The following is a 20550-nucleotide window of genomic DNA, read 5'->3' on the forward strand; positions in this document are numbered from 1 at the left end:
GAGTTGCAACCTCATAAACTATGTTTCTTATAAACAATAGATAAAAAAACATGAGAATTCTGTACTGTACATAAGCAAACACTGTCTCTGTAATCAGACTAAGCATATAATTGAAGTTACTGTGTAGCATAATAAAGTTACTTTATTACATGTTTACATGTAAACTTTATTCAAGTACACTTCTCTGTCATGTTTGTTTTGTAAAGTATGTGGAAGGTGGAAGTGGGGACTCATATCTGATTAAATAAGAAGAAAGGGGTTTAAAAAATGGCCTCCTGTAAAGGCCAATGTTCTCTGCATAGTAATCATATACACTCATTTACTTTTGTTGTTTTAATCATACTTGTAATCACAGCCTGATTGCCTGAGCTGTAAGTTTGGCCATAGGCTTTAAGCACAGGGCTGTACTATCTGATGGAACCAGCACACTATGTATAGTTTTTTTAAATACATGATTATGATGAATTACAATATATACAATAACATCCACAAACCAAGCCATTAAGGAACTTGTGTGAGCCCTGCTAACTGTACATTGTAATTCCTTTTTATTAGTGCTGAAATGAATAATCCTCATTTCTTTTACAGCTTCTTTATATTCCTGTAAAGTGAGCAGAGAGGACCTAACCCTAACCTGTATCTTATCCTCTGTCGACATGTGCTTAACATAAAACATTAATACAAATTAAAGCAGAAACTCTAATGAGTAATTCAATTAAATCAGAGCCAAGTTCTGCAAAATGTTCTGCTAACCCAAGCCTGAAAAAATGATAATAGTGCCATATAACACACATCTCACTGGTAAACCTTTGAGTACAGTGATGCATCGGTATCCTAATAAAGCCAAGTGAGATAAGTCATCGTTATTAGAGATGACAGAAAACACTTTGGAGGAGATTTTTTGTCCCTGGATATATAATGATATTGATATCTGTAGGCGGGTTCTGATGATTCAGAGACAGACAGGAAGTTATCCCATGGTTGTGAAGAGGATATGAACCAATATCACCTCAGAGGACATGCAGCACAGGCAGCATGTCAGTGTATGGTCAGGCGATATTAGGTAACTCTGCACCTTAGCGGTCCTCTCACACCGTCATTCCCCCGGGTACGTGGGGTTCCTGGCCACGTTCAATAGAAACAGCTGGTTTTATTCACCACAAATGAATCATGCTACGAGTACACATGCACTCACACTCACACACATGGGCTGTGCACATGCATGCACGCAGTAACTCAGCCTCGCACATCAAATTAAACTGCGCAGTCTCCTTTGGCTCTATTCCCTCCAGAATCAAATAAATTCATAAAATATATAAAGCAACATTATTAAAGAACCGCAGCAAAAGGCAGCTGTTGAAACGGCAACCTCTGCTTCATTATTACGACCACACAGGCCATGGTTTCTCCTGTTCCCACGAAGCAGAGTCTCCTTTCTCCGTTTACTTTGGTTGTGGTCTTTTTTTGGTGTTTGTCTATCTGCATACAAGCAGGCTGAAAGAAATGTGTTTTCATTGAGGGCTGAGCCCACATTCTGCATGGTTACCAACTTTTGTCATTCATGGATAAAACTGCTCAATTGTGAAACACATAAAAGCAAAAACATTATCCAGAATATCCCAAAGGAGTTAAGGGGATTATAAATTTGTGGTTTTAAAACGACAGCTGTTTTGTTCGTCGCCTTTAGCATGGCCAACCCTCACTTTATCCCTATGATCGATTTCTACGAAAGCAAAAGTAATCAGCTAAATTTCATTTTAGTTTATCTCCTAAAGTTAAGTTATATTTTAATCATGAAGCCCTACATTTACTCACTTGCACACAGTTCTGAATTACAACCATGCTGCTTCTTACGTCCTTTTTGTTCTGTCTGACGTCTTACAAACAGCAAGTGTGTATGGTTGGGTTCCTACCACAACGTGAGCTCCCTTATAAACTAAAATCTCACCAGGGTTTCATTTCAATCATAGATCAATGATCCGATATTAAAAGTCCAAATATGTATATTTATGTATAAGAACTTTGTTTTTCCCTCATTCTCTCCTGTTAAATACATGACAACCATATTAATCAGCTGCCATGTATATAAAACTGTTATAAAGTAGTTTCAGGCTTCACTTCCTGCAGCAACCTAATGCTGGTTGCCACCTGCCATAAGCCTGAAAAAAACTCAGAGCAAGACTTCAGCAGTGCTTTTAAAAGGGGGAAATACCACCCACACTACCCTCAGTCACCCCACAGAGTTCCCCACAGCAAGAGATAGTCTGCCACTCATTAACCATTGCATTTAGGTCCTATGTGTTGCTGAAGCTAAGATTTAACGACGTTGGACTTGACAGCATTTTCTCTCTTCCAGCTGGTTTTTAAGCAGCATTAAAAATGGAAGAAAATGTCAGAAATTAAAGTTAAAGAGTTCGACTGGTAGCATTTTCTTTCTTTCCAAATTTTTCTAGCCCATAATGTGATTAAACCATTTTAAACATATTCTTTCATGCACATTGACAGGCAAGCATGAATTTTAAGCTGAGCCCGTTTTTTCCCAGTGACAGAGTGACATATTGTATTTTATTGCTATATGAAGTGCATTGTTATATTCTAAGCATGAGTGGAAAACAAGATGGAAGCGATGTTCACGCTGGTAATGAAACACTTCACCACAACAAAGTGACAACGCCATGAGCTGAACCGTTTGTGACGATTTAACGTAATGGGCTGAGACCTTGTTGCATAATCACGTCATTCTTTTGACCACAATGACGCAGGGACAAACTGATATTGTGACGGTCCTGGGAGAATCTGAAGATGGGTCAGATGTTGGGATGCAGCCACAAAGTTCCTCCAGAACAAACTCTTACCTCTTTTCTGCTGCTAATCCATTACATGAAGTAAGAAAAAAAAGTCCTCTGACTTACACAGTATTGACAGAAATGATTACACCGAACATCCATAAATGCCAATTAGACTAAACGTCAGAGACATATTTGTAATCATTCAAAGAAAACGTCATAGTTAGAAAATTACTGTTACTAATTCTATTTCCTCATAATGCATTCTGTCCTGACAGTCCAATATCCACACAGGACAAGTAACGTTATCCAAAATGCATAAAAGGCTCCCTTGCCTGGTAAACAATACACATGTATGATGAGGTCATGTCAAACAGATAACTTACTTTTACAAGTGTGCCCATAGGAGAAATACATCACTGCAGAGCCACTGCCATTTCAATGGCCCCATTAAACAGTGTTTGACATGAAATACTGACAAAGCCATGCATGAAGCGTGTCTTCCAACTGCATATGTTCTGCAATTCTGTTTTGATTTCTGTTGCTAGGAGACTGAGGGAGTTTGATAAATATGAGTGTTAGATTCCTCTCTTATCGTAGTAAACACCTGACCGTTCGAGCCGAATAACGCAGACACGATCCATCAGTGTCAGAGCACATGTGGAAGGAAAACCTCTTCTGTAATACTTACATTGCTCAACTCACATGTTCTGGTGTTGCTTTATGTTCAGCAGCGACAGAAGTTAATAAATTGACATTTGGCTGAACTTCGGACGAGAGCTTTGACTAACTTTTCTTCATGATTGTGGATAAGTTGAAGATTTTGTTATGGATTTTGCAGAACCTGTTCTCCAGCTGCCAAACACTCTGCTGAAGTTAATGTTAATGCAATACATGCCTTACATATGTGACCCACTAACACAATAAAACAAGGACCTGGGGCCTCCATTCAGACAAAGTAGGAACTTGTAAAAAACACAGCAGCATCACCTCTTATTGTTTCATGAAACTCAACCTGGAAAAATGAGATTTTATAAAAAGCTCAGGAGATGTAGAGCAGCCAATGGAAAATGATTTCCTGGTTCACTTTACAAGGTTTTGTCCTCTTAGATTCAAACTGCTGTTTGACATCTGACTTTTAGCTTGAGAGCCTCTTTCGGAAAAAATGCTATTTTAATACTTTACTGCAGGTTTTCTGTATTAAATCAAGGGGAAATACATCTATGATCTATCATTTGCACAAATTTCCTACAGTCCCTGCAGTACATCAATGTGAATCATAAAATCCTGTTTCCCATCATTCATCTGCGTCACCTTTGTGGCTCATAGATGGTTACATTATAGTGAGATGGGTGTGAACGTGAGGGATGGAAAGTCAAGATAACAAAATGGTCACGCAGAGGTCAATGTGACAGGTTGTGTTTGTGTGTTAAAGTAATGAAACTTCTGTGACCGAGCTACAGTTAATAAGAATTGAGACAGAAGCCAGTGGGGAAGTGGAAGTGTCTCAGTGTAACGACTGCTGGACGCTCGTTTCAAAAAACTCTTTGGCTCCAATGAAAACTATTGCCTTCCCTCTGCAAATACTAAGCATAGCCAAGAGGGCCTGGACTTCGAATAGCATCATGTCTCAATGAATCAGCAGCTATTTTGAAATGTTCTTCTTCCTTTCAAAAAAAATAACAACAACCAAGCCCAGAATGCAGCAACAGGCTCCAATAGCATTGCAAAGTCTTTGTTTCGGTGGAGCCCCTGCACATGGAAGGGGCAGGCACTGTTGTAAAATAGTAAATGTACAAGAAGAGTAAACCACGTACAGTATGTCAACTTTGTTGTATGACTTTCACTAATAATAGATCTACATATTACTGTAGTTTGCTGTTAGTTTTGCTGCTGCCAGTGTAAATACATTTGCCCATTTTCAGTGGGGAACTACTTTGTTGTCAGTAAGAGGCCTAACTATTATGTAGTATGTCTGCTATGTAGACTAACTATTTGCATCTTCAACATGTCCTTCACATGATCAGTGTCCTCTGATCATGGCATTATTACAGCCGCAAAAGACAGACTAGGAGGTAGGTTGGGGATGGTGCCACAAGCTCTGTTGTTTTTTCCTGAAGTTAATTTCTGTTTTTTAATCGCAGCTAAATTTGGCATAAGAAAGCTACTGCTTAATGTTAGGCAGTAAAAACACAGTAAGTAGAGATCATAAAGGATAACATTAAACACATTTTACCAGGAAAACCATTCCCAATGTGTAGTCGCCATTTTCAGCTAACATCATAACACTCCTCGCCCCTGTTAAGAACATAGAGATTCAGTCGGAGAAACAGACACACGTGTTCGGTTTCAGGGACTGACAACATGTCATCATACCCTATTCTATATGTGAGGATAACTATTTAGTGTTTAGTGTTTAGAAGTTTTTAGTTCTAAATGTGTTGCTGCAAAGCACCTCAACCTCTGAGAATCTTCTGCTTTGTTTCTAAATGGTGGAAGCGCTCTATAAAACATACAAACGATATTGCTGCTTTGTGAGTCTGAGCGTGTCTGCCTCCCTTCAGTAGCGAATAGCTGTAACAAAGTTCTCTTTTAAAGAGAGACTTCTCTTCTCTCACAGGTGCACCCAGCATCCAGCAGCTGAAAATACAAACTCTCACAAGCAAGTCTGGCTTTGACATGACTCAGACCTCAACACATGTCGCACGGTGCAGTGGAGCGGCTGCGTGCTGCAACTGTGATGTACTTGGCTCAGCTCGCTGGAGGGTGACGTGATAAAGAAGAGGAGAAAGAAAAGCAAAAGAAAGGACAGGAGACAAAGATGCTCCTACAGACACACAATGTTAGACTATAGGGGCCTGAAGAAGCACGTTAAAACAGTTCAATTTCAAGATAATTGTAGGCCGGATTTGTAAGACAGAGCACAGACAGCAGGAGATTGGTGTTGACTAATTCTCAATAACTATTGCTTTAAATCAATAAGATTATCAGCTATGGTTCAACAGGACCCCCTCTGAGATTACTACGAAGAACTTTGTGTTATAGATAATGCTTTGAGTTATTGAGGTGAATCACCTCCAGTAAATGTTAGCACAAATACTCCCAAATGATAACACTTCTTCCTTCTTTTCAAATGTGGATCAAATGCATCCTTCAGTTTATAAAAAAAAACAACTCCTGGCCCATGTGTGACCTCCATCAGTCATGCTTCTGGTACTCACATTGTAAGTGGCTTAAAGGAAAAGCTGTGTAAACTGATGTAGGGGGTTAACCTGCTGCAGCAGCACGGCTGTCCAGCCATGCAGAGAGGGCTCACACTTTTGTGTGTGCTCAGTGATTGGTTTAATGGGGTAGAAACGGTGGCTACGTCTGGAATGCCTCCCTACACGGCCATGACCTCCTTGGATGACAGGGATTACAATCTGTGGGAGAGGACAGACCTTTCTGCACACAGTGGTCAAAAACCTGTGGACAGAACTGCTGATTGGACACAGAGGAGGGTTGCACCCTGGAAAAGCCGGACTGTTGCTGCACATTTCTGCACATGCAGCCCTACAAGGTTTACGAAGACCTCCGGACTGCCTGCTGACACTAAAAAAAGTTGGCAAAGCAAAACACCAGCATTTTGTTCTTTACATCAGGATCTCATCTACGCAACACTTGACCATATGGCCTTTCAAAATCCACAACCCACTGTAACGTGCTCTAATGATTGCACTGTATTTTAAGCATGCATGTCACAGCAGGAACCAGAACCGTATGCCTGGCAGTGATCTACCCCTCCAGCTGAAGTGGACCACATGCAGATAATAGTCAGATATATGACAGTGAAACAGGGTGCACCCTGGAACTATATTCCCCTGGCTGACTTTTAATTTACATGCTGCCAGCGTGAAGTGGGGAACAGAATGAGAAAAACGTGTAAATCTCCTTGGTGAAACTGCAAATTAAACTGAAGTCTGCAGAACACCTAGCGCAGCTGTGTGGCCTGGGACAAACATTCCTGCATGCACAAGTGGTGCAGAACACACACAAAGAAACAGACAGGATTCTTCATCATCACATTCACACCGAGGGGGAATATTTTATCTTAACTGACTGTGGTGGTGACCCAGAGGAACAGGTGGTGTTGCCAGGCTCATAGGGGCCAGTTTTTCTCCCAGTCCTGGCCAAGCTGAGGTCTGCTCACTGTCCAATCAGCAGCAGGATACCCTCCTTAATTACTGGCTTTAATTAAATGTGCTTCCTTGGAACACAGAGCTAATCAGATCTTAACATTGCAATGACAGGCAATTAGAGCTGCACACTAAATCTTATGCCCTATGTGAGGTCCTGCTATCACACAATGTTAGCATGTGCACTGTATGTGTGTGGGTGGGTGAAACAGACATGGAGAAATACTGCAAAGGGCTCTCATGTTCCATAGAGAGAAAAATCACTGGCACTCACTGTATTGATTATAGACAGCTGTGTGGTGCATGTATTGTGTTACTACATGTATCACAGTCAAGGCAAAGAATGCTTTCTGAGGGATTAGGTCACTTCAGAGGTATTTCTATTACTCATAATCACTGTCAGTACTTAAAAGACTTCACACACTCCTAGAAAATTTGGCCAGACACCGAAGAGGAATAGTAGAAAAAGTACTACATGTTGTACAGTGAACAGGAGGTGAAAAACATAGATGACAGGAACGCTGAGGAAATGTAAGAAAGCTGGACTCATCCATAACGACTGAGCAAAATCTGACAACAATACATCAACAGTATACTGTGTCCACTACATCAACCTGACAGCTTTTGGGTTCAGTTATTTCTTTATATATTAAACCCAAAAATTTGAAAAACGGCATATTTTTAAAGAGCTTTCACCACTTAGACATCTTCAGAAAACAAATGCCATAAATCACATATATGTACAGTACGTATCCATGTGTGTATCTGGATGAAGGAGGATCTTTAGCAATATATTTACACATTAGGTTTTCTTGTCACATGCAGAGTTTTATATTAAATTGTGGAAATTATTACCAGATACTCTACATTTCCTTTAATGATGAGGCAAAAATATGTATATGTCCATTTTGCCATTAGGAACATTAAAGAGACCTTTGTCTAAACAACAGAAAGCATCACTGTAACAGACTGGTGAAGACAGCAGTGATGTATTTCATATCTATCTTTACAGAGGGCTTTAAACAGACATTTGTTTCTAGTGTCACTTTGCTGTTTTGTTAAAGTATCCACACCAGCGTCACACCCACCATCTACAGTACTACCACCCTGTGACCGATGCAGCTGAGTGGAACTCAATCCAATGGCTGTCCTCACTGCTCTGTCAGGTAGGTTAATATTCCTGAAGTGCATTCGGCCTCATGTTTGCATTATTCCCGCAACTGCCTACTTACTCATCTCCGTACATTGAAAACATCATTTAATCCAGCCTGCCCTGAGATGCATCACTCATCAACCCTGCCTCATCATTTAAAGATTTACAGCATCATAACAATTGAACACGGTCTCATCTGACTACAGGAAATAGTCACATAATGTAATCTGTTGTTTCATGTGCAGTGACATGAGTTATTTCATGAACCTGTCACATTGCAAACGTCACCTTAGGAAGGCAGGAGGGTCTGTGGATGGCTCCGCCCTGCAGCGGACTTTTACCAAGGAGTTCAGTGTTCTCACCCACCCGATACAACGGCTGCTTTATTTGCTGAAGGGCTTCAGGGCTATAGGGTTCACACAATGGATGGATGGTTTTAGGTTGTGGGTCTGTGCCGCATTATTTCACATTATGGAACAGGACTAGATTCAACAACTTCTTCAGCCTCTGTTTAGGGAAAGGACTTCAACTATTTTAACTATTATGTTAAAATGATTATAAGAGGTTTGTTTTATGCCCACTCAGCCTCCCCAGTCGCAACAGGGTGGCAGATCTGAACAGGGATTTACAATCCACATTAAAAACCAACACAGGCTTCCCAGTTACAACAAGACTTGACATGACAACAACTTTCTGTGTATAAAGCAGTACCAGCCTTGTTAATGGGGAATTAAGCAAATGGCTGGAACACGTCTCTGGCCAATCAGGCTGCTCAGTTTTAACTACCTGTTGCTTTACAGTTTCCTTTTTCTTGCTTTGCTAACAGTATACATGCTGAAAAAATACAGACCTGCAGTGTTCCCATGGTCACTGACCCAAATAAAAAGCCCCCATCCATATTTTCCTTTATGAGGACGACAAGGTGCTCGTCCCTGCAGATTTGCAGGTCAAACCTTGTAGACCCAGCCTAGATATGTGAGCTGCAATATAAACAAATGCAGGACACACTGGACTTCAGGCAACAATTAAATTGTTTTTTAACAAGGCTGGTTTTATTCTAAAAAAAAACAGGCTGTTTGGAGAATTGGTGGGAATTAAGTGATTTTAAAAGTGTAAAGGTACCAGTAAGCAGGAGCAGATGGGGACAAATCACTTGTGGTAAAGCCTCGAAATTGCTCTGTGTAAATGTTTGGCTTCAACATTCAGCTGTCTTTATGACGTTCCCTGTAAATTCAGAGCTTGTGAAGGTCGTCATTGTGATAAAATGCAGAATCCAAGTACAATGTGAGGAGCGCTGTCATTAAGAAACAATGAACTTAGGGTGAATTAAAGCCATTCGATTTTCTTAATTAAACCCACATGATGATAAGGCGACAGCTAGTCTACTGCAGAGAAACCTTACAAGGTTGTTGAAAGCTGAAATGCTTCCACTCGTACACATCATAAAAATCAGGTTTTTTGGTAAATTCCTGGAATGTTTTTGTGTTTTGAAATTCACTTTTTGTTTATTGTTCTTTTATGCCCACCTGTCTTTCATATTTCACAGAGAAACTGTTAACAGCCTGAGAGCAGCGGCACAAACTCATTTACATGTCTGTGAAGTGTTTCCCTTCGAGAAAACATCCCTCTCTTGTATTCAGGTTAAGGCAAATGAAATGAAATTACTCATTCCTGAGGAGACATTTGGCACACATAAAGGTCAGTTCTGCTTTAGTTTATTGGATTATTGAAGCGTGAGTCAGGGAAAATTTCATTTTGTCTTTTGAAAGCAGCCTAAAACAATATGACCATGCATCTAAACCTCATTTCTGTGTGTGTAGACCCATTCCTTATATTTTGACCTGCAGGGTGTTTTCCCCCACAAACATCTACTTGGATTCAAGAATGAACAATGTGACCTCACCCATTTTATTTTTGGCCACAGGTCAAAAATCTTTATGGCCAAATTTCACGCCAATGTCTAAAAGGCAAAAAAAGAGAAGTGTTGACATTTTTAAAACCAAAGGGTTAATTTTGCTCTTCAAAGTCATCACTATGAAAAACATGGAGGTAAACTGCAGCTTCAGGTTTTGGTAGTTTTGGTTATGACATGTAGAGTTTATTACTACACAGCCTACTAAGTTGATTTTATTGTAATTAGCCTTTTGGCCTGGTAACCATATCCTCACTAATCAACAGGCTGTTGCTGTGTTCTTCTATTTTATTAGCAGTGCGCCATCTTTGCCTACAAGGCAGTTCTTTGTGTTAGACAGTAGAAAAAAAGCAGAAACAAAAAGGGGATTTCCAACTCTGTTAAAGTGAGATAATATTATGTGTAGGCTGGTGTTTGGTGAGGTTAATACTATAAACACTGCAGAATGTGTTGTTTTTGAGAGTTTAGCACCTTATGAGAAACAGACAGCTCTGTGTGTGTGTCCAGCTTTTGACTGTACCTGTATAGGAGGCACATCTGGGTGGTCCATCACCTGTGCAGGCTGATGTTAACCTTCTACCATAGAAAAAAAGAAAGGGTTAATAAGGAACAAAGGGGTCATTGGGATCTGGGACAAACTTTGGTCACAGTCATGACAAAGTCTGTCAACACTAAGTGCCTGTTTGCTGAGAGCAGTTCACTACACTGGCTCTGGCTGTGGGACACAGAAACAATTGTCGCATCATCTCTGGTCTGCATGCCATGACTTTGATCTCAGTTTTCTTATTGTGATCACACTAGCTGAAACATAACGAGCTGTGATTTCCATTTAATTCAAGACATCCAGAGGAAGGCAGTAAATAACAGCGAGTTTAGAGATAGGAACTGCACTGTGAATATATCGAATGAAGCACGGGGCTTAGGTTCACTTTTCTGTTTTCAATGATCAATATTGAGCACAACACTTTGGAAACTCTCATGTGACCCTCTGCACATCACATGTTAGGCCTGAAATGTTTCCCGTAACATCATTGTCACATAATCATCTGACTTCCATTATTGGTTTACTCCTATTTATTTATTTCCCCTGGCGGGCGATCAGAGGCGAGGTGACGCAGAGTCGACAGAGGGCTGGCTGGGAGTGGTGTGTAAGTACACGGAACAGGCTGTTAACCTTTGGACAGCGGCTCAGAAACTATTACATAGCTCAAAAAGTACAGATAAAGCAGTTTTTTTTGCTTCACTTTTATCTACTACTACTAATTCATCTACTGTGATGTTTTACATGTAACAGTCTAACAAAGACCAACACAACAGAACATTTCCAGTGAATATGTTGTGTGCAGTGGTGGAGGAAGTACTGAAGCTTGTGTGCTACATCAACAGTCATACTTAATTGAAAGGCTAGTGTCAGTCTAGAGCTGCCTCTAGAGCGAGGCAACATTTTGGCCAAACTGTATTCATAAAATGTAACAAGTAACAACAAACATTGTAGAAATGTAGTGGAGTAGAAAGACCCATTACTGGTGCTAATAAAGTTGGTTATAAAGGCTTCAAAAAGGGTTGGATGGATAAACATGACTCCATGAATTTATCCAGGAGGCTTTAAAACTACCTGGTTAGGTTTAAAATATATTATGAGTCAAAACAAACCATTTTATTACTATGAACATGTCTAAAGGAGGTGCCCAGTCCCTCCACAAACACCACATTTTACACGCTGCATACAAAATGTACAAAGCCACAGCGTGATACTAGATACACACACCAGATTAACTGTCTGGTGGATAAAGGAACTTAAGAAGAAGAAAGTAGAAGGAGAAAATGTATCTTTAAAAACAAACAAACTCATATGTGTCCTATTATTTAAGAGTGCTGTAAATGTTCCTGTTCGAGTGCCAATGAAACTATTCCTTTTACACATATCAGTTGCAACAGAAGGCACACAACATTCAGTTTTTGTTAGGTGTGGGGACCCTTTATCACATATAAAAGTAACAAAAATCTGTTTTTCTTTGCTCAACATCAATCAGCTGCAAAGAAAGATAGATATGCAAAGATAATCCATCAGTTTTGCTGATTTGAAGTCAGGCTTGAATGTTCAAAGTGGGTGATGTGGTCTCTTCCACTTCGCCTTTTCTTTTGTGTTTCTCTTCTAACAATGCATCTACCAAATATGGCCTCAGCCCATGAAGTGCGGTCTTAAATTAGCCTGAAATTCTCCAGGGCTGATACACCACTACTGGCATCCTTTCACAGCGTTCTCAGATCGTCCCAAACTTTTTCAGTTCAAAAATGCATTGCGTGCAGATGGAACTGTCAGCAAACACAACAATGGAGATAGTTTGAGCAGAAATGAAGCTCATGTGTTTTCGCTTAGACATTGCTTGGCTCATTGTTTACATGGAGAGGAGAGAGGCACACTGAGTCCAGCTGCTCAAGAATATTTGGGCTTGTGGTCCTTAATGCATCTTCGCTGTAGCCCTCCCTGCAGCTGTAGCCGTGCACCATGCTGTCGCACAGAATGCTCAGCAGGGGACGGCTTAGAGTGGATCTGTGTGAGAAAACACAGCGTGTGGTATCACACATGCTGCAGTTCCAGCGCTTTATTTACTGAGCCATCTTCACTCTCAGGGTGAAGCGCTGACATACTGGCAGGTGAACCCTCTATCATTCTATCCAAACAAAAATAAAGTAATGCATTGACAGACTTTTTAGAGAACATAAGAAAAGCTGAGACAAGGACAGATTACAGACTACAGCATAATCTGGTCTAAATGTATTATGTAGTGAAAGCTCAGGCTGTGGGAGGAAAATGGAAGCAGATGTTTATTTACTAGCTATTGGTTTAAATAAATAGTACTTTGTATGCTGTATAAATAAATATCACTGTTTTTGTGTTGTCACAACAGTGGCTACTCCACTACACATACATCATCAACAATTTATTAAATTATGGTAACACAAGCAGGGTATTTACGTTTATTTCTCCCACACTCACAGCAGCCTGAATACCGTTCATGTCTACTTTGATCCAGAACGCATTTGATCCAGCGCGGTCAGACTTGAGACCTCTGACCGAGCCGTGATTTTTAAAGCCCAGAGGAACCTGAGCCCGAGGGGTTAAAGTTCTGAGCTGGCACAAGGCGGGCGTGAAAGCTGGTCTAATCGTGACAGAGCCTTCATTAATCATGGTCACACAATAGAAAAGGAGGCACATCTAATCTGAGCTCTGCTTCTCTGATCCTGCACCAGGTCCTCAGTGGGCTCCAGATGTGAGGGCTGGCTGTGAGGCCACACACACCACACACACACACACACACCTACATACACACAAATTATGCAAAAATTAAAGAGCAGCGGGGCTTGTGTGTGTTTGTTGTAACGCCATGTAGGTCAGTCTACAGCAGTCTGGCAGCAGTTCTCACCTGGAGATAAGGCGTTATTTGCTTTATAGTAATCTTCAGTGTGAGTGTGTGTGTTGTATTTATTACAAAGACACACACACAAACCTTAAAGCCGAGTTTGATTCATGCTGATGTGATCACGCTCTCGACAACAAAACAATGGTTCACATATTTACAGTCATACTTTTAGCCAGCAGGTGTCTTACCTCATAGAAGCACTAGATGGCAACATTCACACAGTTGTCCTATGAATCATAATCTGCACAGTCTGGTAAGGAAAGTAAGTATGTACCTCCCTCTGGAGAAGTTGTAAATGTGTGAAATGTTGAAAACATATTGTTAAAAAAATATATGTATCCAATTAACATATTTGCACATCCATTTAAACCTATTTGTGCGCAGTAAGTCTCGGTTTTGCAGAACGTTCCGTGCTGTATAATATTCATTAGTCTGTTTTATGGAGTCTGCAGAGGTCACTTTGATTTGTCATAGAAGAAACAGCACAGGTGGTGCTAATAACAGTAACGATGAAGCAGCTACATGGAATTCAGCCATCGTTAATGTTATTGTTTACAGCTGTGCTCGTCCTATCAGTGGGACACGTCCATCCCTCTGCTAGTTTCAATTTCTAAGCATGTTGGTGGTATTCATGCCTGTGTAGGAGTAATAATATTAATGGTTTTAAATATCATGAAAACTTTATCAAAAAATTACAATGTGGTTCCAAAATAATACATCAAGCTAATTGATAGAGGCAGCCTTTGCATATTATGCTAGGAATTCTTGTAGAAAATGATTGATTATGCTGAGTGGGAGCACACTGCGTCCCTGCTGGACACTCTGCAGCTGCTGTATTGTGTAAATGACTCCTCAGCTGCTCCTCTTTTATGCTTTAATAAGAATTTTCAGTATTTTGTGGAACATTTAACTCTGATGCCCAAACTGTTGTTTTTAACAGCTGATTTGGCCCCACCTAACACAAATCAGTCCAACACAACCACAAGAAAACAAACTAAAGATGTTGTCGGAATGCAAGGGAAATACAAATAAAAAGTTATTTAGTAGGGCATTCTGCGCTAGTGTAATGGTGATGGCCTTTAAATTATTAATTAAATAACCTACTACACAACGTATCTTCTACCGCCTGACTACTGACTTGTTAAATGAAACGGGCCTACCGTTCATCCCGCTCCCCGTGTTGCCTGCGCCATCCTGGAGTAATGTGTGCACCTGCCTCATTCCACCGGCCTAAACTAACCTCCCAACATCGTTCCTCCTACAGGTAGCCCTCGCCCTTCTCCCTCCCTCTGCGCCACCTGCATACTAGAGGTGAAGCACCTGAGCAGTGGGCTCCAGTGGCGCGTTGCACTTGAATGAAAGTGCTACAGTAAAGCAAAACGTTCGGCCATTTTAATTCTTATTTTCTTTTTATGACAGGTCGTCTACATGAATTAAAATATGCCACCTATTTGCTTGATCCAGCAAAGACTTCATTTCGGTATACAGTAGTTTATGAAGTTACTGCTGCTGTGCCATGCGCGTAAAAGCGCACATTATGCTCGCCTTAAAGAAGCACTAAATAACTCCATTCTCTCCATTCATCCATTCTAAATCTCACTGTTTGACCTCACCTCATCTACGCCTGCTCTTTTAATTATGTCCTGCCACAATCATATGTTGCATTTAGGGCTACACATCCGTGACAAACTGCCGTTGCTTGCTCCGGTCAGGCCTGGTCATGTCTTCGCTTTCTGTTGGTCTGTGTCTCCTCCTGCAGGCGGTACGTGGGTACAGGTTGCCGCACTGAGGTTTTACTGATGGGTGTGTGTGTGCTGCAGTCTGCAGCTTGGACGCAGACCCGGCTCTGCTGGGAAGGCTCTTTCTTCTTTCACCTGCAGATGATGTTCACACAGTTTGGGATGGATCAATAAACTCATGTTTGCTGGCACTGGTGAATTTGGAGACATGTGTACAGATGTCCATCTATCAGGGCCACAGGGGGGCAGGAGCCTATCCCAGCTATCTACTACAAGTGACTGAGTGATTGAAATCTTTACACCTCAAAGTTTTAAACTGTTTTAGAACTATTTTCTGCTACTTACTAAACTATCTAACTAACTGTTTTGGTCATTATTAGATGTTGGTGTCAGTCTGAAGAAACTCTGCAGTGAGTAACCAACACAATGTGTGGGCAGACACTGTGTTAGGTCTGCTTGGCTTTGTCATTGCAACGCAATAGAACTGTAGGTCCGAGCATGTAGGTGGAACGCCTCGGCATTCCAATTATAGTGTCGTCGCACAGAGAAGGAGGACACGTTCCCCCTCCCCAAAACAGAAAGGCCCTGCTGTCTCTTTGGATAAAGAAGCAGGTACACGGTGACAGGCGGTAAATGTCAGACTCTAGGTCTCTACTGAAATCACCCGAGCAAAGCAGTGAGTCACGGATGTTTCCTGCAGTGCAGTGTGGAAGATGTTACAGCTACACAAGGCTGGAGATCATTAAATCTCATCTGAATGGCTAACATAGACATCAACTGTATGCCACATACCATACAGGGTATTTTCACCCACACAAGCAATCAGTGATGTGTGTGTGTGTGTCCTTACACAAACATAACTTTGTCAGTTCTGCACACGTTAAGGGAGCAGAGGGGCAAAAAAAAGAACAGAGCCAGGCAGACGTGTGGATCGATAGTGTTGTGCAGGGACTGTGAGTCGGGGACTGCTGCTTATTGGACTGGGCAGTAACTTCTATCTTATTTCTGTATTTGAGAACACACGCTGACTAAAACATTATCATTCCTTTATATAAAAATCTTTTGGTTGCCATGTGATGAAAAACACTGGTTGGTCTACTGAGTGACAGATCAGGATAATCTAAGTTACAGGTGTCAGAAAGTCAGCTCCTGATCTGGTGAACCTGTTTGCAGAGTTGCTGCAGGCCACACACACACAGAGCGAGAGAGAGATCAGAGAAATCTCATTTAGCAAGCTTCTCCCAGGAGAGTGGGTAGATCAGAGGAATGAGGAAAGAGAGGAATGTCTGTATCAAATGCTTCATAGCTGCACACCAGGATTTGTATTTCATCTTCTTTACACTAAACAGGATCTGCAGGATTTTGTTCTTTCAACAGATTTATTCATTACCAAACCACAGAAGCATCTTAGGGGGAAAAAATGTATTCAGAGTTTCTTTTATTCAGTCTCATCATGATGCAGAAACAGATTAGATCAGTTATAACCCACAGATTACCTGTGAACATGATCAATATCACTCTACAAATGTGATTAGGAATAAACACATTAAATAACATGTACGCTTCTTTAACAATTCTCAGCACATCTGCAGACTTTTTGAACCTGGCTTCATGGACAGAAATGATTTATGCCAGCTGACCGAGCCATTAGCAGAGTGTAGAAAAGAGCTGAGAATTTGGTGTCAAATACAGAAAAAGAACAGAAAAGCATGAAGCAGGCCCTTTAAGTGGGAAATGTGTTTTCCATCCTTGGGTCCAAAGTATCACATTTTCCATATTGTTTTCCAACTCAGAGACCTGAGATGTGTGGCAGTGTTACATCTGTGTGTTGATCGCCCTTGGAGCTGCATTACATCAGATTGTGACTGTGGGCTCATAGTTTCAGTTTAGAAAACTGAGTTTTATTGACATTTCTTATATTGATTCCACGGCCTCCAGCTGCAAAGCAGAAAAAGTCCACATAGTCCAATAAAATCATAGTGATTGCTGTGTCATGATGTCAGAGAAGATCAGACTTTTAGCTTCAGCATTTGACATCATCACAACGGTCAGATGTTCAGCTGCAGGCAGGGTTCAGTCAGCGATGCACCGTGTGTTGGTAAATTGTGCACGTGTTGTTCTTTAAGCCAAATTATCTGTAGCAGGTGTGTTGCTGTTCCTGCTCAGGAAAAGGCCTGATAGTATGGATTGTGAATCCAATGCATTCCTCAAGTGATAGAATGGCAATGGACTAATTGAGAAGTCTGGACCCAAACAAATGCACCTTAAGTTCTTCATATACAAGACAGGCCACCCACAGGTATCCACAAAGCTACAGGCTACAGGCTTGTAGAAAAACATGTGCACATGTATCTCTATCGGCGAATGAAAATAATATAACAAATATATTTGTATATATGATTATATAATTATGTAATATCAACAGGATGAATGGAGTAAGTTCAAATATATGTTCCTGTATGTGCATGTGTTTTAATTTGACCCATAAAGCCTGAAACAAGTATGATTGACAGCGAGCTTATGTGATGGGCTGTGTTAGCAAAGATATCCACAGTTTCTCCTCGTCAGTTTAGTTATTCAAGTTATAGACCGGTTTATCTGCAGACAGTTTGTAGCTCAGTGTAATACACATGATTTAGACCATTTACAGAGGAGGCTTTGACCACAACACATCCAAACATAGGGGAGCTAGAGAGCATCTTTTCCTTTAAATTCCACTGAGATGCTTCAACGGCTGAATCATCACAAAGCAGCAAAAACAAGAAACATTTTTACAGGATTTATTTTACAGTTATTTTTCTTCCAGGAAATCTGTAATTTTTCTTTAAATGCATATTTGCTCTGCACCAGTAGATGGACAGCAGCACAGCATTGAACTGCAGTGACTGTGAATCATAAAACCTAACTGTTTACTGTAAACTTCTGTGGATGAACGGATGACCAAACAGTTTTTATCTCTGAAGAAATGGACAAAACAAAGTAATAATTTAGCAGACGTGCCACACATAGTAAAGCCAAACATCCCCATACTCAAGATACTGCAAGATATTGAACAGGCATGTAAAAGTCTTTGACAAACAATGGCATAATTACACACCACAGCAAACCACAAGCTTTGTAAATAAATGTTTGTTCTATATGACACTTGTAACACTTGTAACCTCTGGGCACAATACAAAACACAACATCAACACACCAGTTTCATACAGAACATCCAGAATGACACAACACGTCTTACAGAGTACAGTAGAAGTCACAGTGGATATAATCACAAAGGCAATGCAGGGATGCTGGACACTGTTGGTAAGGAGGAAAATCGACCATCTCCACAAATCAGCTGTTTCTTTTTCATGTTGTCTATAAAATGCACACAACTGTAATGAGTATTGATACTTTAGATGCAGGTGAGTTGTGCATATCGGTCATGTTACCACTAACTCCTTCTGTGGGACACCATTAGGCAGGCAACAAGCCACCCATGTCCATTCATGTCCAGTCAGCCCTACAGTGCATCTGACTGGATGGTGTGCCAGCGAGCGGTTTCCGTTTGGCCCCGGCTGCACATTTCGTTCCAGTGTCCCTGTCCAGACTCACATGCATCGCTGCCGACCAGCACGCGACCCAGAATGCTGCTCTTAGTGTAGAGACGGCCCTGCGAAGCCACAGAGGGTTACAAACACAGAACCACGTGATGATTTTAAGACCAATTTCTGTGTGACCATGGGACATTCTCACCTGCATGATGATGAATTCAAGCGCCAGCGGCAGTTGAGTGATGTCACCGGGTGGGAGGTCGAAAAGGAATGGAGCGTTCCAGACAGGGTTTGAACCACTGGCACCTTTTGTCTCCTTTGTAGCGATTACTTTCCCATTTTGACGCAAGTTAATGACAACATAGTGGTCTGTGGGAATATATAAATAAATAAATGTTTTATTTTTTTCTCAAAAAATGTCAACAAGCAAGCAGCAAAATGTTTCAGTCAATGTTGTTGCAACACTGAACTTGTGTTGTTACATCAATAATGCTAATTCCCTCGAATGATGCACATCTGCACCATCATTCGAAAAATATAATTTCACATGATAATCCACACTAGCATGCTAATTGGATTTACTAAAATTAAAAAGCAATGTGTTGCTGTCACATAAACAAGGATTCTTTTTTTAGATTTCAGGGCCAATTTGTCCCAAGAAACAAATAACCTGACCTCTCTATTTGCTTCAATGTGATCTTTAGGTGTGTGAAACCAAAACATTAGAGTTGTTTACAGGATTTTCTGCTTCCTCCTCTGCTTACCAGCATCCTCAGATGCACGGTTTTAAATCACATGTGGTGAGATATGGTGCAGACAGGAGGGAAATGAGACCGGGCTGACCAGCTACTAATCTGATTATATTCCAGGCCAATCAGTCTGATTATGGATGGGCAACGCAGGAGAACACAATGTGGGCATCTGCATGGCAGCTAACAGGAGCACCAGACAGATGAAAGTCGGAAATTTAAAAATGTTATCACTCTGGATTAATGTTGCTGATTGCCTAATAATATTATTTGCCCATGTGTTTGTACAAACAATGTGTTTAGATATGAGGTTAGACTTCACCTGGAGTTCCTGGGATCCGTGTGAGCTTGGCCAGATTTTCAGCTTTTCGGACCATCACCTTGATGCGCTGAGCCAGGGTCTGGTACTGCAGCAGGATGAACAGCTGCCCCAACACCCGCGGCACACACCGAGCTCTTCCTGCGACCTAATGTTTCCTGAGAGCTCACACTCTGAGGAAGAAAGGAGAAAGTTTTAAAACATGATGGGATTTGGCATCAGGGGAAGTCTTTCATTTAGCAGATGTTCCCTTCACCCATTTGGGAAATTACACTTAGGAGAAAAACCAAAAGAAAAGAGCTGATTTCAGATGTAAAATATGGAAAATCCCATGTTCGTATGGTCCTGTGAGTGAATGGTCGACCAAAGCAAGGATATGCAGATCAGACTCGGCTTCAGAATGTCTGAATGAGAGGTGAATCACTACCATTCAAAGTAAAGACACAGTTGCAATCTGAATCAAGTTTTTCTACAAAGTAACCACCAGGCATGTTGAGCTGACCTGCCCGAAGGGGTCCACGGGGCTAAATCACTGATACAGTGTGTCTTTAGCTGTCAGGCTTAAGTATTTCATTTGACCACCCGTCCTAAAATAATACAGACACATGCTCCAAGTCACTTTGCTTAAACGATGGTAACTTCCATGTCATGTCTGCTCCTATTAGCTTGTATTGTTTGGCATCCGGTGAGTCACATTCAGCTGTCAACTGGCTCAATGTTGGAGCCCGCTGGCGACTTGCTGAGCCCGGGCAGCGAGTG

General features: G+C 41.1%; 1 protein-coding gene across 1 annotated transcript; it reads right to left on the minus strand.

Moving 5' to 3' along the window:
* Positions 1-17956: 17956 nt before the first annotated feature.
* On the minus strand, positions 17957-20051 carry LOC114433648 (synaptotagmin-11-like). The gene is made up of 4 exons (XM_028402290.1): positions 20048-20051; positions 19795-19932; positions 18926-19092; positions 17957-18842 (listed from the first exon to the last, which is right to left on the minus strand). The coding sequence occupies exons 1-4, from the start codon at positions 20049-20051 to the stop codon at positions 18693-18695; spliced, it is 459 nt and encodes a 152-aa protein (XP_028258091.1). The 3' UTR covers positions 17957-18692.
* Positions 20052-20550: the final 499 nt, after the last annotated feature.

This window comes from Parambassis ranga, chromosome 3 (assembly GCF_900634625.1).
Source record: "Parambassis ranga chromosome 3, fParRan2.1, whole genome shotgun sequence".
In the NCBI taxonomy this organism is placed as follows: domain Eukaryota; kingdom Metazoa; phylum Chordata; class Actinopteri; family Ambassidae; genus Parambassis; species Parambassis ranga.